Genomic DNA, 26,684 nt, shown 5'->3' with positions numbered 1-26,684 from the left:
TCAAATTAAAACGAAATTCAGGTTCTTTTGTCAAAGCCCCATGAGTCACAGCTCTTCTGGCCTCTCTTACCTCGCCCATGACCGCGATGGGTGTCTCTCCTGTTGCCTGAGCAACACGATGTTCTACTAAGTAGAACATGTACTCATCGTAGAGCAGACGGATCAGGTGGAAGGAGCCGAAGCTAGCAGCACTGCGTAAGGTTAAGTCCCGAATAACCATTGAGCTGTTTCGAGAGAGAAGACATATATGCAGCCAATATTAGTGACCAGGACGAGAGTTCAACCTACTTTCCCTCCTAAAAGAAGTTAAGTCAGAGGGTCTAAAAGGCTGGGGTACTACACAACTTGCCAAAGACTAATTTCATGACTGAAAGCAGTCGGCTCCACTCATTGAAACAGGGTGGTAAAGAGGCACCCCTTCGTGAGTTCTGCTTCGATCCTGACCAGATCTAGACAGGTCTTCACCGGGAAAAAACATTTTATTGTCATGGCTGAGTTTTCTGATTCTATCTCTCTCACAGAGGGGACCAGAACTAAGTAAAAAAGATTGTTGAAAGATTGGCAATTCATCACTACCATAAGAAACACTCAAAGTGAAAATCTTATCGATGGTAAACAATGTGTCACCACATCCCAGTGATGACTTTGGGTGTACACTTCAGAAGAAATAGGTATTTGGGCCATACGAAGATTACAAAACATACTCAGTAGTAACGCTCCCAGATGTGGCCATAGAGAATGGAAGTGTGCACAGGGATCCCTGCAGATCTTATCGGAAGGCCACTTTATTAACTGATCCCCAGTTTCTTACTGATGTCCATTTAAATTAAGCTGATTTTCCATTAGAAATAAGTATAATAAAATTAAGAAATGCATATCTTTGAAAAAATGTGAGTTTATAAAATATGATACCAAAATATGAATGATATTATTAACACTAACAATATACTCTACTATTTTTAAAATGGAAACCGGTCCTAAATAAAATTCTGTCTTCACTGAAGATACACTGGTCTTGGATCTTATCCTCTTACTTCCAACCTCCTTAATATTTCTAACTTAGAGCCAGAGTGGGTTGAGTATGTGTGTGTGTGTGTGTGTGTGTGTGTGTGTGTGTGTGTGTGTTTCTTATCACCCTCATTTCATGGTCTTTTCTAGAGATTTTTGGCCCAGGAGAACTAAAACAGCCATTATATTCTTAGATAGGTGGAAGAAATAGGATCTCACAAATGGATAGGCTGATATCCTAAAGCCTGTTTTGCAATGAAGAATTGTAAAATGTCAGGCAGATGGAAAAAGACTGTACTTCTGTTTTCTGTTTCATTGTCAACTTTATTTATGTAGAGGCTATTAATACATCAAATTCTATACATTCGGTTTGGCAAGTGGCAGATGATCATGGTACATGTGAAACTCTAAACCCTACATTCTGATTCTGGCTCTTTGTTAACTCACTGTCGACTTTAAACAAATCATTTCCCTGAGATTGCTTTTCTTCTTAGGTGAAAATAAAATCTACATTTTTGCTCTTACTTAACTTACATGATTATTTCAAGGATGTGAAATAAACTTATGAATGAACAGACCAACTACTTAAAAATAAGTATAATATACAGAACAGGAGAAGATGAGCTTCTCATTCTCAGTTGGTTATAGCAACAAGAACAGGAGGTCATTATAGGATGATGGCAGCGGACCTCCCATTAGTGGATTTATTTACTAAAAAGAAAAAGAAAAAGCAGGAATTTAGAGTGAGACTGACTCATGTTAACCACAATGTGATCTTAATTTTAATCATGCCGTTCAACATTTTAACGTTCAAGGTTAGTATAGATCAAATGAGATAATGTATGTGAGATCTTAAGAAAACTAGCCATTACTCACTTCTCTGATGTTGGCTATAGCAACATTTTTCTATATATGTCTCCTGAGGCAAAGGAAACAACAGCAAAAATAAACTATTGGGACTACTTCAGAATAAAAAGCTTCTGCACTGCAAAGGAAACAAACAAACAAACAAAAAACCCTAAAAGACAACCTACTGAATGGGAGAAGATATTTGCAAAGACATATCCAATAAAGGGTTAGTATCCAAAATATATAAAGAACTTATATAATTCAACACACACACATACACACACAAAACACAACAATCCGATTAAAACATAGGCAGATGACACAAACAGACATTTCTCCAAAGAAGACATCCAGATGGCCAACAGACACATGAAAAGATGCTCAACATCATTCATCATCAGGGAAATACAAATCAAATCCACACTGAGGTATCACCTCACTCGGTCAGAATGGCTCAAGTCAAAACACAAGAAATAACAAGTGTTGGCAAAAATGTGGAGAAAAAGAAACCCTCACGCACTGTTGGTGGGACTATAAAATGGTGCAATCACTGTGGAAAACAGTACGAAGGTGCCTCAAAAAACTACAAATATAATCACCAGATGGTCTAGTAATCCCACTACTGGGTATTTACCCAAAGAATATGAAAACACAAACTCGAAAAGATACACGCACCCTATGTTTATTACAACGTTATTTACAATAGCTCAATTATAAAAGCACCAAGTGTCCACCCATCGACAGATGAATGGACAAAGAAGCTGTGTCATATATACATACATTGACTATTATTCAGCCATAAAAAGAATGAAATCTTACTATTTGCAATGATAGGGATGATCTAGAGATTAAAATGCAAAGTGAAATGTTAGTCAGAGAAAGACAAATACCGTATGATTTCACTCATATGTGGAATTTAACAAAACAAACGAACAAAGGAAAAAAGAGACAAACCAAAAAGCGGACTCTGAACCATAGAGAACTGATGGTTTTTTAGAGGGGAGGTAAGTGGGGGGCATGGGTGAAATAGGTGATGGGGATTATGAGTACATGTATCATGGTGAGCACTGAGTCAGGTACAGAATTACTGAATCACTATACTGTACACCTGCAACTAATATAATGCTGTATGTTAATTATATTGGAATTAAAAGAATTATCCATTACCACAGTACTACATATATTAGAGATAATCATATATTCATTATCATACACCATAGTTCTAGTTCATTATCATACACCATAGTTCCTTAGACTCAAACACCTTAGTGAAAGCTCAAGTTTAGAACTCTGTAAGTGAACTACTAAAAACAGATTCTTTCATTCACATGCCACACACATAAAATTCTGTTTATAATTCTATAAACGGATATAAAATTCTACATATAAATTCTAGAAACAAACATAAAATTCTATATATTTGAAATTAAACAATTATTTTTCTACGGAAAAATCTAAAAAGGCAGAGAAACCTCTAATTAAAAGAGCAAAAGCAAGCACAACATGAAAATAATAAAATGTTGCATAACATTTTTACCTCTACTGATCCAAACTGGATCATATGAAATAAAGAATTTTGAAAAACCAAGTCAGACAGAGGCAGAATATTTGCTCCTAACTGCATCACTTATTGAAGGCAGCAAATATTTATAATATGTCCCAGAGAAGACAAATGGCTAAAAAAAGTTAAAAAAATGAATACTCTTATTCAAAATTTCAAAAATTACCAATTAAAATACCAAATATCATTTATCATACTGTAAGAGAGGAGGAGGTCCAGTGTTACAGGGAAGATGGGAAAAGAACTCTCATTTACTGTTTTCACAAGTATAAATTCATGAAACTTCTGCTTAGAAGAGAAATTTGGCAGTATTTATCAAAATTAAAAAAGCAGAAAACCTTTGACCTACCAATTCTAATTCCAAAAATTTATGCAAATGAACAAAGGTAAGTTTTAACTGTAGCAAATTTATCCCACTGAGAAACTAGGAGGGAAAGCCAAATATCCATCAGTTGATGTTGATTAAACGAATTATGGCTCATTCATATACAAACTGTGCAGTTTAAAGAAACGAGGAAAACCAGACAGAAAGGTAGTAACTCAGAAAGGTGTCTATGATATTATGTCAAGTTAAAGAAGTAAGATATATAGGAGTTTATTTAACAGGACAACAGTCTTGTAGTTAAAGAAAAAAAAAAAAAAACCCTACCCTTAAGTAAATGGGAAATTATTAGCTCTGAGCTAGCACACTTCATTAACACAGTGTTAATCACTTCAGAAAGTTCAAACCTTTTTACCAAAATGCGTCTGAAGATACAGGGGAAATTTCATGCAAAGATTACATTATTTTTGTCATTGTATCACAATGCCAAAACCCACCTAAATGCTTAAGAATAGGGGAAAAGGTAAATGTTTAAATAACGTGTGAGATATACATGTGATATTGGATATTGTGAGGACATTATAAAAGTTATGCTTCTGGGGGCGCCTGGGTGGCTCAGTGGGTTAAGTGTCTGCCTTCGGCTCAGGTCATGATCTCCGGGTCCGTGGATGGATGCCGCACAGGGCTCTCTGCTCAGCAGGGAGCCTGCTTCCCCTCCTCTCTGTGCCTGCCTCTCTGCCTACTTGTGGTCCCTCTATCTCTGTCAAATAAATAAATAAAATCTTAAAAAAAAAAAAAAAAGCTATGCTTCTGAAGGTGTTTAATGACAAGAAATGCTTAAGATATAATGTCAAGTGAAAAATGCTAAGGGAAAGAAAAATACAGATGATAAACTATGGTAAACAACTGAATTCCAATTTTATATCGCCACAAAAAAGCCCCAAAAATTCACCAGTGGTTATTTTTCCAGGTATTAAAATTATGAATGATGTAAGTTTGTTTCTTGTTAAGTTTTTGTTTTTTTTTTTTAAAGATTTCATTTTTGGAGCGCCTGGGTGATTCAGTTAGTTAAGTGTCCAACTCTTGGTTTTGGCTGAGGTCCTGACCTCATAGGTTGTGGGATCGAGCCCCATGTTGGGTTCTGTGCTCAGTGGGAGTCTTCCTGGGTATTCTTTCCTTCTGCCCCTCTCCTCACTCGTGTTTTCTCTCTCTCTCCCAAATAAATAAAATCTTAAAAAAAAAAATACAATATCTTATTTTTTTAAGAAATCTCTACACCCAACATAAGGCTCAAACTTACCACCCACAGATCAAGAGTAACAGTCTTTACTGACTGAGCCAGCCAGGTGCCCTTCCTTGTTATTTGTAATATGTCACAGATTTTCTAAAGTGAGCACATATTGATTTCATTTAAAAAATGTTTAATTTTAGGGACGCCTGGGTGGCTCAGTTGGTTAAGCGGCTGCCTTCGGCCCAGGTCATGATCCCAGCGTCCTGGGATCGAGTCCCACATCGGGCTCCTTGCTCGGCAGGGAGCCTGCTTCTCCCTCTGCCTCTGCCTGCCACTCTGTCTGCCTGTGCTTGCTCGCTTTCTCTTCCTCTATCACTGGCAAATAAATAAATTTAAAAAAAAATGTTTAATTTTAATTTTTCGTATTTAAATTTTTTTTAAGATTTTATTTATTTACTTGAGAGAGAGAGGGAGAGAGAGAGAGAAAGCAGGAACAGAGGGGAGGGGCAAAGAGAGAAGCAGACTTCTTGCTGAGCAGGGAGCCCCAAGCGGGGCTCAAACCCAGGACCCTGGGATCATGACCTGAGCCGAAGGCAGAGCTTTAACTGACTGAGCCACTTAAGTGCCCCTAAAATATGTTTATTTCAATAGAGGACATTACAAGTATAAAAAAAAAAAATTTCAGTAAATTGTTGCAGAGATAAATATCCCAGATATAGGATGAATCATATATAGTATTTTTTAAGTTCAAGTTGTAGGCCTTTATATTTCCCTTGAGATAGGAAAAACCCTGAAATCATGTTAATGACTAAGAAAAGTATTCAGACTGAGGAGCCTTCTGACAGTGCTATCGACGTCTGCTGAGTCCAGTGCTTTTGCCCAAGGGGATTTACATTCGTCCACTGGGTCGAGGATTATCGCAGTCCTGCTCTGCGCCAGTGTCTTGTTCCAGAGCGAGTCCCAGGAAATTCTAGTATCAACAGAGCTCACACTCTAGTAAGAGAAATGGCTGGGGAAAAACACCACAGGTAGATATAAAATATAAAGTGAGGCCATGATAAATCCTATGCGAAAAAAATAACTCAGGGAAAGCAGTCAGAGAGTGCTGGGGGCAGGCACTTTCAGCGAAGCTGTCAGGTAAATTCTTTCTGAAGAGGGGACATAACGGAGTGGAAACTGGATTGAAGGGAGCCTTGTGAACGTGGGAGCTTCCCCGGCAGAAAGGAGAGCAAACGACAAGACTGTGAGGCAGAACCATGCTTGATGCACTCAAAGAAGAGCCAGGAGGCTCGTGCCAGGAGCAAGGGTGCCTGGGTGGCTCAGTGGGTTAAGCCGCTGCCTTCGGCTCAGGTCATGATCTCAGGGTCCTGGGATCGAACCCTGCATCGGGCTCTCTGCTCAGCAGGGAGCCTGCTTCCCTCTCCCTCTCTGCCTGCCTCTCTGTCTACATGTGATCTCTCTCTGTCAAATTTATAAATAAATAAAATCTTTAAAAAAAAAAAAAAAAGACAAGAAGCAAAGAGAAGAATACAGAGTGGGCCTGGGGCCACTCCTGGATGTCGGGTCTTGTAGGCCATGACAAGGCCTTGGGTTTTATTCTAAGTGTTTTGGAAACTTTTAGACAGTTAGGCAATCAACTTATTTCAGCACAAAATACACACGTAATACCAAAATCTGCTGGAAAACAAAACAAAACAGAAATCTGCTGACCTTCCGGTACAATCCCTAGCTATTTTTACCAGATACTGATAAGCATGCCATGAAATTACTGTCGTAGGTGTAGAAAAACATCAGTTGACTTGCATGATTAATGCTATGTCTCCTTCAGTATCTTCTCTATGTTGGGCCTTTGCCCTACAAGCCAAGTATTAAATGACACAATTAGCGGTTTAATTGGAAACTTTTTGTCTGATTCAGACTTCTGTAAGATATGTTGCAAAACAGACTCCACTGGATTTCGCGTTGCTAAGTTACCACCAATTCAACTTCTTTTAAAATCAGAGTTCTCCCGTTAATTATTTTATAACAGATGAGGGACCCCTTTGTGGATTTATCTTTATAACTACGGTCTGGAAGCTGTAGCATATATGCTAACCAGTGATACTCAGTCCACTCTGTGCATCCGGGGATATGCCACAACCTTCCTAAGGAGAAAGGGGACAGCGTCGCACGGGTGACCCCCACACATTCTTTTCAAACAGTGCTGACGGTCGGCTCCAAAAAACTATTACTTTCTGGAAGATGTATAAATCGTCCAGTTGTAGGAAAACTAAGTTCCCTGTATCCCCTTTCAAGTCACTGTATCAAAGCTATATATTTTGTTCTTTAAAAAGGGAATATTTGGGTGACCCTCGGGAATGTTCTCTTCTGTTAACCACAGAACACACCGGCTGAGAAATGGCCCACATGACTTGTCCAGGTCTGCCCAAGAAAGGTGGTGATATGGTCTTCCCACCTCCCAGGGAGCCAACGGTAGTCATTCAAAGCCCGGTTAGGCCAGGAGAGACCCGTGTTTGGAGCACAGTGTGTCTGCAGCAGCGGGTCACCTGCTGTCCAGATTGTCCGCCAGCCCATTTCTCTCTTTGTACGCATGGAAATGTACACACAGAACTTTAGAAATTATGAGATCACCTGGCTTCAGAACACGAAGGGTCTGTGTGTGGAACTGCCAAATTCTTATTACAATGCCAGAACCATGGGGGAAAACAGACACACACACACACACACACACACACACAACTCTGTAGTTCTGACTCTCTGATACTTTGTGAATGCAATTTCATTACCAAAATGTTCTTAAGCCTCAGTAAAAAAACAGTTTGGGTTTTAACGGCTCTTCCGTTTCTAAGCTATGGACTTTTCCTACCAGCAGGAGGTATGCATCTGTCTGAATATGCTTTTCCTTCTGCGGCCCTGCACTATCTGCCTTTGAGTCTTTTTGAAATGAAAATAATAACCATAATAGTGTCTAATAATAACAAGCCAATTATCCCCGACTCAGGCGAGGACAGAGGGCAGGCAGGGGATGATCTGCCGGGTTTGTATCTCTGCAGAGAACAAGAAATACAAGTAAGTAATTTTCTCTCCTTTCAAGATACTTGCAACAGATCTCTGCGGAGATGGAGGCTCTAGGGGTTTATTTCTAAAACGATATCAACTAAATATAGAAAAAAAATAAAAACCCACAGGAAGGAGTAGGGCAAGGATGACTTCGCAACATAAGAAAGCACTAAGAAGGAAGAAAAAAGAAAAAACCCACAACCTTGCATTTTTTGATATTGGCGAAGCTATTGGCCTTATAGGTTCTAGAAGAATCAGCTTGTATAACTTTGGTTTCGTCAGTTTTTCATGAAATACATACACCATCTGTATGACTTGCTGAGAAGACAATGTTTGAATTAAAAAAAAAAAAATCAAGTCATAGGCAAATGGGAAAATATCCAGAATCTTCTTAAGAAATGTTCCCAAATTAAAATTCTGAATTCTTACAATTACCCCTACTGTTGCTGCGGTTTCTTTGAGACACTGTGACAATATTTTCGAAATCTTCGCCATGTATCCAGGGAAAACCTACACCTCTCATCGACATCTTTCTCGTTAACACCCAGACATCTAAACCTACCACTGGCCTCGCTGCAGCATACGAGGGGGCTCACTGAGCCAGGCAGCATTTTAATAAGGCCCTTCTCAAATCCCACGGGCTAAAGGTATCAGATGTAGGAGAGACAGAACTGTGGAATTATTCCAATCCCAAAACAAAAACAGAATGACAGTAATACAAAGCAGGCAAGCTTTCCTTCACTTGACCCTGGGCTAGACATCAGAAAACTATGAGATAAGATAAAATTAACACTTAATGAAGCATCAGAGCAGAGCTAGAGCTTAACTTACCTTATTCGTGTTATGAAATGAAACCCCACCCCTCAGTTTCATCCTATATATATATATGGAATATAAGGTATATAAGCCCATGTACACAGGCTCTGTTTTTAATCCTTAGGGCAGACCTATAGTCAACAACTCATCCCGACCCTTGATGTCACATATCATGTCACCTGAAAGGTTCTCTCTTCCGGGGTTCCATGTCGACAGAAACATGCATATACAATTTTAGTCAATAAGGGATTCATAGTGCACCATCTACTGATTATTGGTTCTTAAACTAGTTATGGATTAGAACCATAACCTCACCAGGAGGAAGCTCTCTGAAGACCAAATTTCTGACGACCTCACGTCCTAATCACTACCATCCACACAACAAGATTTTCAAATCAGTAGGGTTGGGGGACGTTCCTACAATTTTTATTGTTTTTACACTAATTCTAATGTGCAGCTAGGTTTGAAAACAGTCGTAGCTGATAAAATTAAGAAATGAACTGGCTGGTTCTGAGCTTGCATCACCAACACTTAAAAGACGTTCTTAAAAGCACAGATGGCTGGGTTCATGCTCTATAGTTCCTGATTCTGGCAGATTTAGGGGAGCGGCCTGAGCGTTCCCTTTTGGAATACGCTTCCAAGTGAAAGTGATGCTCCTGGTCTAGTGACCGCAGCTCGCAAATCACCCATACCAGCAGATCAGGAGGAGAGTGGGGTTAAGTCTTCACCACAGAGGCCCAAATAATGTACGTCTGCAAGAGCGGGGGGGAGCTGGGCCCTTTTCTGTCTGTTGCTGAGTATGTCTCCTGGACTGGTGCCTGAGACCTCCCACCTGGGAATGCCCGGGCTGGGAGCAAGAGGCTTCGACTCCCGAACGAGAGGGTCTGTCCCCATAAACCTGCTGGTCCGACTCCACGAGGCTGGAATCGCCGAGGCGGGCTGAAGGTACTAGCGATGGGGAGTTTCCAAACCAACCCTCCACTCATTTCCTTCCCCCGTCTGAGAAGCACGCCTATTTGCAGAACATGCACAATCCATGAAGCTCAGGAAAACGTGAGACAGTACCTGTAGAAAGACCATTTTAGCAGGAACTGCCGGGCGGCTTTAGGAAAACTGGGCCTTCCCTCGTAGGGTTTTAGCGCCTGCATCATCACGTTGTCCAGCCACGCGGCCCACTGCTCCAGGGTGCTCTGCTGCTGGAGGGTCATCTTGAAGTCTGTCTCTAGTCTCTGGACCATGTTGTCATCACACTGGCACACCCAAGACGCCTGCTCCTGGGACAGGACACGGAAAGCAAAGGGAAACTTCAACTCAGCGTCTTTCCCTTGAAGGTCGGCACACAGACCCTGCGCGTGAACAGGAAATTACAAGGACAGCTTCCAACAACGACATGAGTTCAGAAAACGAAGGACCACTTGCAGGTTGTTAAGAAAACTTGCAGCCTCTGCCCCTGAAAACAAGACGCGACATGGAAGCGTGACTTGGTTTTTCCACATCAGCTAGTGCACGTATAGGGCTCAAATACGCGATCATCTAAGGAAAAAGAGTGGCTGAACTGAGTGTACAGGGTCTGCCTCCAAAAGTCAGCTCTCTCTCACTTTCTCCCCACTCTACCTCACCCCACAATCAGAGAAAACTTTAAAGCCAATCAATCCGTTTGAGAAGATTTAGGGAAAGTCAGATGGAAAAGCAGATTCGACTGGCCAAAAGTGTTCCCTCAGGATTAAAAGAGAAACAAGCCCAGAGTGGAAGGAGGTGGGAGCATGTGCTGGATAAGTTTTATGGATCAGGAACCAAAATCTCCAGGGCTACCGAGGCGAGGGTACGAATGCAAATTAACGCATGGAACTGAAAACAACAGTAACGACGGCCACAAAACTACTTTAGAGAAAAGGTAGACATCTACCTGCATCTCACTGGGAAGTTTTTGGTTCAGGAATAGCAATGGGAACAGAAACTTTTTTTTTTTTAAGATTGTATTTATTTATTTATTTGACAGAGAGAGAGAGAGACCACAAGTAGGCAGAGAGGCAGACAGAAGGCAAGAGCGGAGCAGGATTCTTGCTGAGCAGAGAGCCTGATGATGGAGGCTCCATCCCAAGACCCTGAGATCAAGACCTGAGCTGAAGGCAGAGGCTTAGCCCAGCGAGCCACCCAGGCGCCCATGGAATGGAAACCTTTAAAGTTGCTTTTCAGTAGTTGCTCTAAGTTTTATGACATTTCCAGGGTTGTGTTATATTTTATTTCTTAGATTTCATCTCTTTAGTAGGAGCAGGGGGAGGAGCAGAGGGAGACGCAGGCTCCCCACTGAGCAGGGCGGTAACTGCAGGGCTCATCCCAGGACCCAGGGATCGTGACCCAAGCCCAAAGCAGACGCTTCACCGACTGACCCACCCAAGTGTCCCTGTGTTATATTTAAAAATTAAAAAAATATACACCCTCAGGGTCAAAACATAATTATTGGGGAATATAATGTTTGACTGAGAGTCAGAGGACATGGACTTTAATGCAGGGCGTGTGTCAGCTAAACCCACCTCAAGCAACTCGTGTGATCTACGTGGGCCTCATTTTCCCGAAGTATAAAATAGAGAAATGTGATGTGACAAGAATTTTTAAGCTGCGTTCACTGCAACCAGAAAATGTTTTCAAGAAAAGCTCCTGCGGAGGGGTGTCTGTGAAGGTCCTAATTCTACCTCTAAAACATTGTGATCGCGTGTGTATTTTTCTGGAAAGGGCGTGTATAGCTTCCATGCCACGAGCCGTCGGAGGGCGAGTCCACTCACACCGACAGCTTCTGCTGAGGAAAACCCTCATCTTCATTCTCGGGTTCCCGCGTCTCTTCTCACGGTACAGACATTACCTATTCAAGAGACTGTTCAACTGGGAGGCATTTTAAAAGCAAAATGCCCAAACTGAATTTATTCTCTTTCCCTAGGTAAACCCACAGTTCCTTCTTTTCAATAGATGACACCATCCGCTATCCTTCTCTGATCTAATTAACCATAAAGTCTTTCAGATGTACCTTCTAAGAATCACTTTCAAAGTTTAAAGTGCACTATAAATATAATTCTAGAAAAAACTGAAAATACGAATGAGCACAAAGGAACAAAATATTAGGAATATCTAAGATGTCAACACTAAGAGATAACTAAAACATGCTTTCAAACGATTCACATGCACTATGTGCTTATGCATATATAAATATTTAAAATAAAAAAGGATCACATTATTCATTCGAGTAGAGATTCTGCTTAGTTTCTCTTATGAGAACTGAATTTATATATGATATTTATAAGATAACTGAATTTCCATGTAGGCAAATGTAGAGCTATGTTTAATTGCTGAGTGACTGAATTTGCTTTAATGCGTGAATATACCATTATTTTCATAATCAATTCCACATAGTTAAACACTCGTGTTCATTATGATTTTTTACTATTAGGTAAAATGCTGGAATTAGCCATCTTGAAGCGACATCTTTGCAAAGTCTGCATTTACTCTTTTATGAAAGAATTATATAAGAATAATAATTAAACGCTTCCAATACACACTGTCAAATGACTGAAGTTTTATATTAAGAGTCCGGGCGAGTATCCAAGGAAGAATCTAGGCATCAAGGAAAGGATAGGGAAGGTTGTTTTTGTTCTCCTTCATTAATGCCTACGCATTTTTAAAATTGTGGTAAAAAACTAATAAGTTTATCTTCTTAACCATTTTTAAGAGTACAGTACAGAAGTGTTAACTATATGCTCCTTATAATGCAATCAACTCTTTCATTTTCATAAGTGAAATATATTTATTTATGAAATATGTCCATAATTTATGAAAATTATTTTATATAAAATATATTATTTTATATGAAACATATGAAAACATATTTCATAATTTATGAAATATATTCATCTATGAAATATATTTATAAATGAAATATAATTATAATTTATATATTATATATTATAATGCAATCAACTCTCATTTCAAATATATATTTATATATTAATATAAATATATGAAATATTAAAATACATATAAAATAATATATTATATATATTATAATGCAATCAACTCTTTCATTTTGCAAAACTGAAACTCTGTATTCATTGTAGGGAGGTTTGTTTTTTGTTTGTGTGTTGATAACTGGGGTGAGGGCTGGGGGGAGGAACTCACTGGCTTCCTTGGAGGAATTCAATTTCCTTTCATAAAATAAATTCAAACTCACTATTTACTTGGAAGTGAGTTTTAGGAAAGAGGATGATTGGGACTGAACACTGACTTAAAAAAAAAAACCCACAGGACATTATTCTGGCTTTTCAAATTACTTTACATTATACATCATTTTACTACTTTGGAGACTGAAAATACATTAACAATAGAAAACACTATAAAAACTCCCTTGTGAAAGGAATTTGGACTTTTCAGCTCTGGAAAGGGAAAAAGCTGAGATGAACATTAAAGATGTTCTTCAATTACAAATAAATTATATCCAAAATGATAAGGAATTGGTTGCGTCACAATCGGAATATCTTTTAAATAAGCAAACACAAGTGTACACATGGATAAGTTACCAGGTCAACCCACCAAAGCTATTTGCCCATAATGTTGATGAAAAACTATTTATTTATACACAAAAATGATACCAGTGCAATGTTATCAATTAAATAAAACAAAACCAATTATACTGCAGTAGAAAGATGATTTTTTTTTAAGATTTTATTTATTTATTTGACAGAGATCACAAGTAGGCAGAGAGGCAGGCACAGAGAGAGGGGGAAGCAGGCTCCCTGCTGAGCAGAGCCTGATGCGGGGCTCGATCCCAGGACCTCGAGATCATGACTGGAGCCAAAGACGGAGGCTTAACCCACTAAGCCACCCAGGCACCCAGCTTATCTTTGTTTAGTAAGATTTGTTTATGTATTAGAGAGAGAGAGTGAGGCAGCAGAAAGAGGGGGAGAAAAATTTCAAGCAGACCCCCTGCTGAGAGCAGACGGACTTGGACTCAGTCTCACAACTCAAGATCAGGACCCCAGCTGAAACAGTCAGGCACTTAACGGATTGAGCCACCCAGACGCCCGCCCCTAGATAGGGGATTTTGAATGTCTGAGGGAAATAGGAGTTAATTAGAGAAGGACGAAGCGGTGAAAAAGATTTACGGATGGGATCTAAGAGCATTATAATATTGACATTAAAGTGTCATCTCCTTGTTAAACATTACAGTCCCCTTATTGCAAGAACACCACCTTCATACATATATATCCCTGTTGCTGAGGTCCCTTTAGAAGGGCCAGGGACGACGTCCAGATGACCAGGAGAGGGTGACAAAAGTGCAAGCAGAGTCAGGGGATGGAGAATCCAGGGGACACTACAAAAACCGAGCCAAGCTCCCAATAGAAAAGGAAGGAAAGGGAGTTAAAGGTGGAGAACACGATACCCTAAGAAAGAGAAAACTGATCAAAATGAACACAGTGTGAGAAGGAAGAATGTGTGGAAACAGGCCACTGTGCTCCTGGTCCTCTGAAGAAAGGAAAGGCTCTCAGGGGACAGAGGTGAGTCACCCAGGTATCAGCACTGTTAACTGTCAAGCAGATCCAAGAACACTCCAGAAGAAGGGAAAAGGGAGCCTGAGTTGATTGGGGAGGTAGAGCAGAGCAGAGATAAAATCTACCATTTAAATGCAAAGATGTTCCCAAGGTGGGCAGTTACAACCAGGAGGAACTCATTTGCATAAATACTTCACAGGGTCGCAGATACACGAGTATAGACACGGAACAGAAAACCTTTCTCAGATATTACCAGGAATTATTCTTTCTATTTTCTGTTCTGGAACTTAATGTCACATTTGAAACCACAGGTTGCCTTACTACTTTGACTTTTTTAAAAGTGCTTTTTATTTTTATTTATTTATTTTTAAGATTTTATTTATTTGACAGAGACCACAAGTAGGCAGAGAGAGAGGAGGAAGCAGGTTCCCTGCTGAGCAGAGAGCCCAATGTGGGGCTTAATCCCAGGACTCTGGGATCATGACCTGAGCGGAAGGCAGAGGCTTTAATCCACTGAGCCACCCAGGTGCCCCTAAAGGTGCTTTTTAAAGTATCTCTTCTGAATGGAGATGTGAAAGAAACATCAGGATAAATTTTCAGGCAATATGAACTTCTAATAGTCTCACGAAAACCCGTTAACGTAAATTTCATTGAACTATGTTAAGCTAATGGCTTTACAAAACCTGAGACAGTTGTTCTTATAGACATTTTTTGTTTGCCTGTGTGTATTTAAACGTGTTTTTACATAGATAAACACACAGATACATAGAAAGGCAGATTTTTTAAGACTTCACATAACCAGCAGTTTGAGCCCAATCCATGAAAGTGAGAACAAACTTAACTAATTACTATATCCCAAAGTGAATCAGGCCCAAATATTACATTTTGATATAATGAAATGGGAAAACCAAACCAGACGTGCAGATTAAAATTTCTAGGAAACAGGAGTAATTGGTGGTTTATTTTAAAGCGAAGGCATTAAGTTTTACTGAGATACAATTCTCATATCATACAATTCACTCATTTAAAATGTACCACTCAGTGGCTTCTTGAAGAGTTGTCCACCTGTCACAGTTTTAGAATGTTTTCATGTCCCCCAAAAGACCACCCCCGGCGATCTGTCACCTTTCAATTCCCAGTCCCTAGAACCCAGGCAATCAAGAACCTATTTTCTATCTCTTACAGACTTATCTAATCCGCACATTCCACATAAAAGGAATCATGCACTATGTGACCTTTTGCGTTTGGCTTCTTTCCCTTAGCGTAGTAGCTTCCAAGTTCATTCACAAAGTAGCAAGTGTCAGAACCTCATTTCTTTTTGATGCCACATAAGGTTCCACTGCGCGAATACGTTATGTGCTCACCAGTTAGCGGCCATCTGGGTTGTTTCCACGGTCATGCAGCGAAGGTGAAATTATGCTGCCGTGAACGCCCATGTACAAGTTTTACGTGGCCTTGATTTTGTTTCTCTTGGTCTAGGAGTGAAGTTGCTGAGTCATAGGGGAACTGCACGTCAACCCCTGCAGAAACTGCTACACTGTTTTCCAAAGTGGCTGCATTTGACATTCTAGTCAGTGGTTGTGTGGGGTTCGGTGGGGTTCCAGGCAGTGCCCTTCCTTCCCCTACATCTTGGGTCTCATTTCTCACACTGTTCATTTTAATCAGTAATCCCTTTCTTAAGGTAGCATATTCCACCTTAAACTCCCTTCTTTCTGCGATTATCTGTCTGATTATACCCATTTTAGTGTGGATGAAGTAAAAATCCCGCTGTGGTTCTGAGCTGCATTTCCCCAGCGGCCAATTCCATTCATGATCTTTTCAGGGGCTTACTGGCCATCTGTCTGTCTTCTTTGGAGAAATGGCTACGCAGATCTTTGCCCTTTTCAAACTGCATTGTCTTTTTATTGTTGGGTTGTAAGAGTTCTTTATATATTCTAGATATAAATTTGTATCAGATAGATAATTTGCAAAAATGTTCTCAATTCCATTGCTGTCATTTCACTTTCTTGCTCATCTCTTGAAGCACAAAAATCTTTCATTTTGGTCATGTTCAGTTTAGGTATTTTTTTTCTTTCTTCTGTTGCTTCTGCTTTGAGCAATGTGCTATTTTTATATGGTAACAACTAGTTTCATTATTTTACTATCTGAAATAAAATATTTGTGGGAGTTCATAATAATATTCCTAAGTTGCCTGTCTTTATAAGTGTACTATAAAGTATAAGTAAATAGTTTGATCGCAAGGTTAAAATACCTTTTTTTTTTTCCATTGGGACAAACAAAAGAGCCAAATATATTGCTCCTAATTCTTTGCAAATGAAGAAGTTTTTACCAGATGCTCTGAAATATCATGTAAGTGTTCTTAGTTCTTTCAAGGGCACTATTTTTTTTTTTTTTTTTAAGATTTTATTTATTTATTTATTTATTTGAGACAGAGAGAGAAAGAGCGAGAGTGAGCAAGCACGCCAAGTAGGGAGGCAGGTCAGAGGGAGAGGGGACCCCTGCTGAGCAAGGAGCCCAATGCAGGGCTGGATCCCAGGGCCCTGAGATCATGACGTGAGCCAAAGGCAGGCACTTAACCTACTGAGCCACCCAGGCACCTCAAGGTGGGGAACTATTAAAACATAAATCTCTTGTGTGTTACAGTACAAAGGACTTCATGTATTACTAAATATGTAACAATTATCTCAGATCGATGTGATAAGGTGGGAAGGGGAAAGCCCAGAGCAGTTAAGCAACTTGTCCAAGATTGGATATCTAGCAGAAGGAAGAGTTTAATCTCTGGCCTACCTAACTTCCATGACTGTGACTGTCCTGACCAATAATTAGCAAACCCTGCTGACAGACATCACATCGAGTACAATACGTCTCAGCAGACTACGAGACAGAGGAGCAGTAAAGTCCCGGCTGAGTCAGATTCCCCTCTTTCAGGACACAGGACCACAGATGCTGTCTGTGCCTTGATGAAATGTAGGAAAGAGCAAGAAAAAATGGGGTGTCTTTCCTTGCAAGAGATATTCTGAAAGAAAGCAGAGTACCTGGACATTGGCAAAGTCGACGCGGTTGAGGTCATTGAGCATCTGGTTGATCTGGGAAGTGTTCTGGAGCACTGCACGAGCTGCCTGGGCCAGGTGATTGAGCGATGTGTATCTTCGCAGAGTCTGGGCAAAGGCACTTACAGCGGCAACCTGGAAAGAAATCCCATCAAAACTGGGTAGCTTTCCATTCCAGGAAAAGAGACCGCCGCAATTTTCATTTCTTTATTCCCTTGCCAGATTGTAACTGCTTCCCTCTGATACTTATATCGAACTCATTTCGTGGTAGAGGTTACTTGTAAATTATAGCATTTAAATCTCAAAACCAAGTATTATTTTCCTTTTGAGTAGGTAGAGGTCAAGACTAAAACAAACTCCCATGTTCTTCAATATCTGAGTGCAGTATTAATTAAACCAGTCTTGCAAGAAATGACTTTGTCTAGGGAAGCAGGAAAAGTGTTGATTTTCATGTCTCTTTTACTCTCTGTAGAACCGTCGATATAAACTCAGTAATACCATTTTTCCCCCCTTTTCCTTTGGGAAACCGAAATGTACCATCTCACTTTTTTAAATGGATAAAAGATTTTTACGGTCTTCAGAGCACTGTCATTCAGATTCGCTCTTACGGCTTTTATTTTAGAGAAGGTGTTTTTAGTATTAGCAAATACATAGCCAATAAACTTATCAGACATCGGCAACAAGAATTCTTTTGCACAATCGGAATTTCAGTACAAGAGCCAGCCACGATTTCTCCATTTGCTCGACATCTACTTGCCATTCTTCTCCAGGCTCCTCTGCCCAGGAAGGCTGCCCTGAATGGACTACATTAAGCACTGCCCTTACATTTTTTTTTTTTTTTTAAGATTTACTTATTTATTTATTTGACAGACAGAGAGGCAGGCAGAGAGAAGGAGAGGAGGAAGCAGGCTCCCCACCGAGCAGAGAGCCTGACATGGGGCTCGATCCCAGGTCCCTGGGATCATGACCCGAGCCAAAGGCAGAGGCTTTAACCCACTGAGCCACCCAGGTGCCCCTGCCCTTACATTTTGGCTTCCAGTTGGGTTTGGCCAATGATACGCAGTGGGAAAAACAGAACGATGGGGGTATAAAGAGTGCTCACAGAATTTATTCCCCTACAACCTCTGCTCTCTCCGTGTTTTGGCAAAGCTTGCTTTCTTAGACTAAGGCCACACAGTCCTTGAGGGAAGGAGATGATGTCCTAATGCCATAACTTTTACCTCTTTCCCCTTCAGATCTAGGGAAGCTCATGTCTCCCCACTGTTGCCAGCCCCAGGGTGATTTACCATTCCTGAGTTTTCTTAACTGCTCACAGCTTTGGGAATAGACCCTTCTTAAATTCTTTTCAGTTATTCTCCCCTTGGATCTACCATTTGCTTCCTGCTGAGACCCTCAATGAAACAGGTTACACTGAAAGATAGCAAAGATAATGTAAAAAAAAAAAAAAGAAAAAAGTCTAGGTAAATATCTAAATCTCACAATCTCATGGAAATCTGTCACATGCACAGTAAATCTAATGAGCATTTTTAACATATCTACGGGGACTGCAGGTCATGTCATTAGGTGACAAGTGGTATGTAAGAAGCAGCTATTCAACAGTCTTGTCCAGGGTGTTCAAAAGTCAAAGGATGCTCTGTCTTAACAGTGAGATGTTTGGGGACTATATGGAAGTTGGAAGAGGTCTTACACTTTTTTTCCATTTCTGTGGTTTCTATTAACCAAGGACAAACTAAATGCCAGACACCATGCTCAGTGCCTCACATATATCACCTGAACTCTCATAATTGTCACATGGGACACACATTGTGACTTAAAGGGGTGAAGCAGATGGCTCAAGGTTGCACCGAAACTATGTTATGGTGGTGGGGCAGGTTTGATAGCAAGGGCCTGTCATAACCAGATTAGGCTCTTTCCTCTGTTGGGGCAGATTATTTTCATTGATTGAGTGCTCAGATGAAAACAGGCTATACATGAGTGACAGAAGAAAAGCAGAAGACACTGTCCCCCAAGGCAGATCATCCGCATCAACTCGGGGGACCAATGAAATTGGTCAATACTGCAAGTAGATTGCTACTACATTCACTTCGATAATACTGGGAAGGAAGGTGCTTCCAGCTGTTTGAAGTACTAATGTGAATAGGACTAAGTTAGCAAACTGGAAGGCATTCCTGGAACCGTCATAATCAAACAGTACCTCCTTCCTTTGCCCACCTCAATGTGGCACTCTAGAACTTTCTGCAATGATGGTCATTCTCTGTATGTGTGCTGCCAAATATGGTAGCCACTGGCCACATGGAGCTGTGGCACACCTGAAACACAGCTAGCTAGTGTGGCTGGAGAACTAAAACTTTAACTTAAATTAAATTTCAGATTCAAATTTAAGTAGCCACTGTGACTCCCCTTACTGCATTGACAGCATAGTTCTAGAGCAGTGATCTAAGGTGAGCATATCCATGAAACATCCCTGCTGTGTATTTTATTTTTTTGTTTGTTTGTTTTTTCTGCATGTTTTGGAAAGCGATACTGCAAATCTTAGGTCAAAGCAGAAGGAACTAAGAGTGACTTGTGTTCCCAAAGAGACCTGTCAGTTACAAGAAAGTCAACTTATCGACTGTGTTCTCACACTGAAAGACAAGCTGTACGGCTGAGGACAGGGGACATAGCCATTGAGAAAAAGCCAGAAATGTAACTTTTGATACAAAGTTTAGACAGAATCAGTCTGATCTTGCCGTAGGATACGTTCACAGACTAACTTAAAGTAACAAAGTGAGCAGGGCACACGGTGGAGATCACAAGTCATATCTGTAGCCATACAACCCACATTCCAGATAAACAGCATCAATTATGAGATAACTGCTCACTTTAAGAAATGACTCCTTGATTCACAAAAGCATTCTCCAGTGTTCAAAAAAAAAATCCTTAAAATCAAAAGGATATTAAATGTACATGAACGTTTCACATTACAAATGAGTGTAGTTCAGGACTTAAAAAAAAAAAATCTAAAACTCCCTCAAGTGGAAACTATTTGAACACTCAGGGCTCTTCTTTTTCATTTTTGAAATTAATGATAAATACACTAAAATATATCTGAAATATACACTTTGGAAAAGGGCTTACAAATACTCCATACTTAAAACACTTTTTTAGTTTCTTCAGAAGGAGTAATATCAAACACCATCTCTCGTGCACGTTCTTGATTACATGGTTATAAAGCCCAAGTAGAAAAAAAAGTTTGAAAAGCTCAGTATATTCTGATACCAACATCGTAAATGACACTATTTAACAGGACAGATTTAAACTTCACAGCTCAGAACAATTTCCTAAAAACAGAAGAAAAGGCAAACACATACTAACTTACCTTGGTTTGTATCATTCTCTGTGGGATATTGTTCATGGCATTGGAAAGCCAACCTTCAAGGCTTTTTGCAAAATTTCGAATGGCTTGGGTCAAGGCACCTAAATGTTGAAGAATAAAAGCAGAACGAAAAAGACACCAAAGGATGTTAATCTTTATTCCAGGGGAAGAGAAAAACATGCATAAATGACATCTGAAATCGCACAGATCTTATACTGTCCTCACTGATGAGACTTTTATTTTAAATACAATTCCTAACTTTGAAAGCATCCAAGAATTGCATTTTGGGCTTTTTTGTTTGGTTTGGTTTGGATTTAAAGTTGTTTTGTTCCCAGATATTTATGATACTTAGTTAGGAAATGCAAACATTCAAACATTTTTGCTGATAGCAACATATACCAGTTGTGAATATACTTGTGGAATTTTCTACCTTAGACAAAACAGCCTTTTCACTAGCAGCTTAATGCTCAAGGGCTAAGTATTTTCTTTGTAAATTCTTCATCCTGACTTTTCAAGCTCTAAATCTATTTTCCTTTCTTTAGTTAAAAAGGAAACAAGGAAAGCTTTCTCCCTTTCTCTACACATCTGTCCGTTCTAGAATAGACTCGGGGAGTGGTTCTCTCTTACTCTGGTTGAAAAGTAAGGTAAAAATTAGAATTGCCTGACTTGAAAATTTCAGACAACTATTCACCATTTCACTTGGTAGGCAGAGATAAAAGATCAGGGTGATATAATTGCTGTCCCCAGAGACCAGTATTCTAAAGAGATTCCTAAAACAGACCATTCCGTATTCTTCCCCTATCTGTTAAGATCTGAAAGAGGACTGGGTCCCACGAGAGTAGTTTTTATGGTGGTCATAAAATGACTAGAAGCATCAACACTTACAAGGAATGACTACAACTATTTTCCAAGAAGGGACCTGCTCCCTGAGATGGGTTGTATAATATAATAAACAGAGAATTTTTCGCTTGGTCAACAAGTCATTCAGTATTTTACTTCATCTGTACCCAAGGCTCCCCAGTGTAGGGAGTGGTTTCAGACATTTAATAGTTAAGTGTTTGAAACACCCACAACATGAAAGAAAGCTCTGTGGGTTCCCTCTAATGTGGTAGACATTATAATTTGGAGTCTCCTACAAGAAACCCGGAAGTTACATTTTTCTCCAAAGCTCCCAAGAATATTAATATTGATGCTGGAATTAAATTTCTTGGTTTTGCTTCCTGCGCTCAAATGAGTCTGACATGCTTCTCTAATACTTTTGGTAAAGCAGGGCTAGAAATAATTTCACTTGCCCAAGTTGCTTGTGAAAGATACAAATTGTAATGACCCAGTCATAAAAACAATTGATTTTTAAAATCATTTTTTTTTTCCAACTGGCCAAATGACAGAAGAGAGGTTGAAATGACTAAATTTTGAAGAAGTATCGACTCTTAACCATGACAATCATCTACTGGAAACACTGAGTTGGAAATTTCTTGAGAACTCATCTTGTGAAATTTCCAAAGCTTCCCACTTGAGCCAAAAAAGAAAAAAAGAAAGAAAAATATTCTTCTGCTGTCTTACGTACTAGAACCATGGAGGGCGGGCATGGATGGAAATGAAAAAGAGTGAAAAAAAATTTAACGACCCTTTTTGAAACTCGGGAAAATTTTGTTCAAAATTCAACTTCGCTATCTGTATTTTGCATGTTTTCTACTATTAATATATAATAATTATTTGATCTGCATAAAAAAACCCCAAGAACTAAGAGAAGTTACTTTAGAAAAAAAAAATACTGAGTATGGGTCTTGTTTTATCTAGATAAATTTGATGCTGGGAAGATCATAAGATAAAAAGATTTTTTTTTTAATCACATGACTATAAGTTTTTACTTTCTTGTACTAAATGACATTTGGGGCCACTTTTACGTATACTCGTAATTGTACATAAGTGTTACCAGTTGAGTTCTTATACAATTCTTACACTTAACTGCTTTTCATTTTCAGATAAATGTATTTTAGAATATAGTAGCTTCAAGCTGACTTCAAATTAGTGTGATATGCAGACTTTTTTTGGCTAAAAAAAGGAATCCCATCTGGACAGTAAATGGTAGAGTGAAGTACTAGTAGCCAGGAAAATATAATTTTTAAAAATAAAATTAAGTTTGCTCTCTCTATAGGGATTTGTGTCAGATCAAATTGTGCAGATTGACTCTGACAACTTTTTCTCATGAATGGATGGTTTAAAATTTAAAACTATTCCACAGCTAACTTGTCTCAACCAGCTTGTGATTTTATATTAAAATGTACATGATCAGAAGATAGCTATTTAAGCTGTATTTTAAGCTTTGTTTTGTGAGGTCTTCTTATAGAATCAGAATTAAATTTTTAAATGTACATTGTAGGCTAGCACGTTAATGTCCCTTATAATGTTACAGAAACTCTGAAATTATGGTCATCTGTAAATTCCTGAAGTCGAGTTGTCTGTTAAAAGTAGAGACAGACTTCATGACAGAATAAATTGGTTTTCGAATCAAAATTTGCAAAAACATAAAGAAAGAAAGAAAAAAGAAAGGTCAAGTGTATTGTGCACTTAAAATTATGAGGCTGAGAGTCTCATAATATAACGGATCCATGATTTAGGTTAGGGAACTGTTTACTGCACAAGTCCTGTGGTATAACAGAAGCAAAAGATTTCAGAATTTTTTAATGAAGTTGATGTTGTTGATTCACCTCAAACAAGAAAGAGCTCACAGGTATCTCTTCTTGTACATCATGAGAAAAATGGTACTTGGGGCAGGAGGCAAAGATGTCACAGGCTAAGGAGCCAGCCCTACACAACTTCTCTTAAAAATCTCTAGAGATTATCATCAGGGCACAGGGAGCAGGAGAAAAACAAGGAAAATCGAGATTCTGAAACATACATCGGTAGAGAATACACGCATAGAAGTGTTCCATGACAACATCACTTTTAATCAACTGTCAGGAAACTTGGTGCAGAGAGACTGGAAAATATTACCAGTTTATAAAAATGTGAGACACTGATGGTTGGATTTCTTTTTTTTTTTTTTTAACTTATTTCTAGAGCCATGTACACGTGTTCATTGATATTATATGTAAACGAGTGGCTAAGCATGTATTTCAAGATGGTGGGAAACATACGAAAACACTCCTATCTTCCACTGTTGTTTGTCATATTGAGAAAAAAGAAAGCATAGACATACAAATGCTGGTATCTTCACCTTTTCTTCTACTAACTCCTTCCTTCATGTTTTGTTATGATTTAATATAAATCATTGGTGAACAGTGCACTTGAAGTACACAGTTGCCCATTTCATGAGCTATGAGACTGCTTTTACCTTGTTAATGTCACTGCGGAGTGGAAACTCTGTCCCATTTCTTTAAAAGCTAAGGGCACTGGGTGCTCATGAAGATGTCGGCATAAAATCCTTCCGACTGCCTCGGACACAAGCATCCATACTAGCTTTTATATTGACACTTGTACAAATAGTTTCGTTGGCCACAAGGTAGTTTCATCAACAACATCACAGAAAAAAAGTCATCTAGCTTATCTCTGTAACTCCTATTTGCCTCCCGGTGGGAATACAATCCAGAGACTTTTAGCTCACCATGCCGGTTAACCGTTACTGTTAATGGAACTGCATTTGTAGTTCTCAACATGACGGACGGGACAAAGTAAACGCTTTTATATAGGAATTCAACTTCAGTGGAAACCAAGCTAAATTCATTTCGATTCAAAAGCAACCATGAAAGAGGCTGGTCTACAGATTTCAAAAACTTTTGTCTTTATGAAGGAAACTGTGTCCTTGGGTAGAATAATCTTTACAAGGTTGCCTGGCCTGGGAGTGTTCTTGCAATTAGTTATCGGGGCTGTCACACCCATAGGTTGTCTTTTCTGTCGAAAAGAAAATAAACGATTGGAGAACAGATTTATTTTTATTTATTTTTTTTTTGCCCGGTTCCCTACAGTTTTGCTCTAGGCTGCTTTCATGCAAAACTCTTGTGTTGCATGTTTCTTTTCTTTTCTCTCCTTTTTTTTTTTTTTTAAATTGGCAAATCTAAATGAGATTAGAATCACCCTAGATTGCAACGTCACTTTCCCAAACTACTTGGGTGGAATGTATGAGAACAAAAGCATCCGTACTCGTCTGCATTTAACTTACTAGGAATAGGTCTAAGCACGTCGGGGATGAGAATCTCCACCAAAGCCTGGTACATCCCATGGTCACAGTTACACATCCATTTCAGGATAGACTCATGTTTGCACAGAGTTATCAGCTTTGCTTTCGGAAGTCGACTTTCTATTTCACTCAGATTGCTGGTGTGAATAAATGTAGCAAATGAATAGATGGCAAATGAGGATAAAAAAGAAAATGGACTTTAAAAATAGTTTTAGTTTAGCAAATATCACTGAGGTTAGAACTACACCACCACTGCCCTGGCGCCCTGCGGCCAGATACACGCAACAGTCCCCCAGAGCTGCCGAGGTGCCATCACACTCGGACGGTATGAAGGGCAGATCCGATACTCATTCCCTGAGGATGAAATAGCTCTACCACGGTCCCCCAGATCGATCAAAATGGGAGCTACGACACACACACGGAAGCCTCGAGAGAGCGGTTTGTGGTTCATTTCAATCTATTCATTTAATGTTATCAGGTAAGGTTCACAACTGGTATACAGATCTCTCGTTTATTAACTGTGACATCTACTCAGCCATGAACGTGAATCGGAAAAGCCTATTGATTCTGACCTTGATTCAGTGAGGGTAGTGCCGTCGGTCGGAGTCGAGGGAGAATAGCGCCAGAATGTTTGCCACAGTTTTTCTATCAGGCTAAACTGAAGATTCACAACAACGTCCAATATTGCCTAAAAAAAAAACCCAAAAACAAAACCGAACGGTCATCAGAGTTGCCTTACGACGCCGCTGATGGGGCTGGTGAGGAGCGTGTGGCGTACCGGGACGGAGATGGGGAGCGCAGCTGCGGAGCGGCAGCTACACGGTGAAACGGGGGGACACTCTGCCGACCGAAGTCGGCAGCCCGACCGGCTCAGGCAGGGGGAACAGAACTCTGGAAAGACCAGTGGGATGACGTGTATTCCCCCAGCACGGCCTCATATCCTTGCGTTACCCTCTCTTTTTCTCGCTCACTTCCCTTCCTCTCCATTGTCTTCTCTTACTTTTCTTCCACTCCTTCCCGCGCTGCTTCCTCCTGCCTCCATGAAGGCAGCTGCTCTTCTCCTTCTTAGACCCAGAAGGACACAGTCCCCAGGGGGCCAGGGGCGCTCATGGCCATCCAAGAGGGCAGAAGTGAAAGGTGTGGAGCTGGCGGTGCGGGGCGGACAAGAGCCAAGGCTAAACGCGCCTGTCCTGGGGCTGATGACCATGATTCCAGAATGTTCCCAGTCAACCAGAGGCTGGGGCAGGAAGCGCGACGGGGCTGGCCTTCAGAGGACAGGGTCCCTCTGGGCAGAAAAAGGGCGCCTCTGCGCTTAAGCCAGGCCTTCGCTTCAGTCCTCCCTCTGCTCCTTCTCTTCAGGCAGCAGCTTTGAGACTACTCCCTCTCCCTCTCTAACCTTGGACGCAAGGCCCTCATCTCCTTCATTTTCTCTCCTAGAACCATTTCCCAGCTGCACCAAAGATATTTTTTTTTATGATTCTAAAATTTGCCCCTTCATTAAATTTTGATGATCATATTTAATTTCCCCCTGCCACCGCAATTAGTTTATAAATTTGCCTTCAGATAAAAGCAGTCGGAAAACCAAAGAATAACTTGTTTGTGCAAAGAACATGTGATTCTGTGATTATTTTGGGCATAAAAGACAGAAGTCATCAGCATAACGTGTTTGGTGTCATCAGCACTGAGAATGAGGACAGGTAAAACAGCCCCAGCAA

The 26,684-nt window shown here is 39.9% G+C and overlaps 1 protein-coding gene across 20 annotated transcripts in view; it reads right to left on the bottom strand.

Annotated features, from left to right (window-relative positions):
* RFX3 (regulatory factor X3) overlaps positions 1-26,684 on the bottom strand; it is a 440,711-nt gene that overhangs the window by 25,241 nt on the left and 388,786 nt on the right. For all 20 annotated transcript variants that reach the window (XM_082694397.1, XM_082694413.1, XM_082694414.1 and 17 more), the window contains 6 exons: positions 25,542-25,657; positions 24,952-25,106; positions 20,793-20,890; positions 17,420-17,569; positions 9,913-10,121; positions 71-224 (listed from right to left, as the gene is read on the bottom strand). In XM_082694397.1, the coding sequence (XP_082550523.1) occupies positions 71-224; positions 9,913-10,121; positions 17,420-17,569; positions 20,793-20,890; positions 24,952-25,106; positions 25,542-25,657 (882 nt within the window). The remainder of the gene's footprint in view (positions 1-70; positions 225-9,912; positions 10,122-17,419; positions 17,570-20,792; positions 20,891-24,951; positions 25,107-25,541; positions 25,658-26,684) is intronic.

The sequence above is a fragment of the Mustela nivalis genome, assembly GCF_964662115.1.
Source record: "Mustela nivalis genome assembly, chromosome: 13".
In the NCBI taxonomy this organism is placed as follows: domain Eukaryota; kingdom Metazoa; phylum Chordata; class Mammalia; order Carnivora; family Mustelidae; genus Mustela; species Mustela nivalis.
The sequence above is the reverse complement of the archived record's forward strand: the minus strand, read 5'-3'. Positions and strand labels throughout refer to the sequence as shown.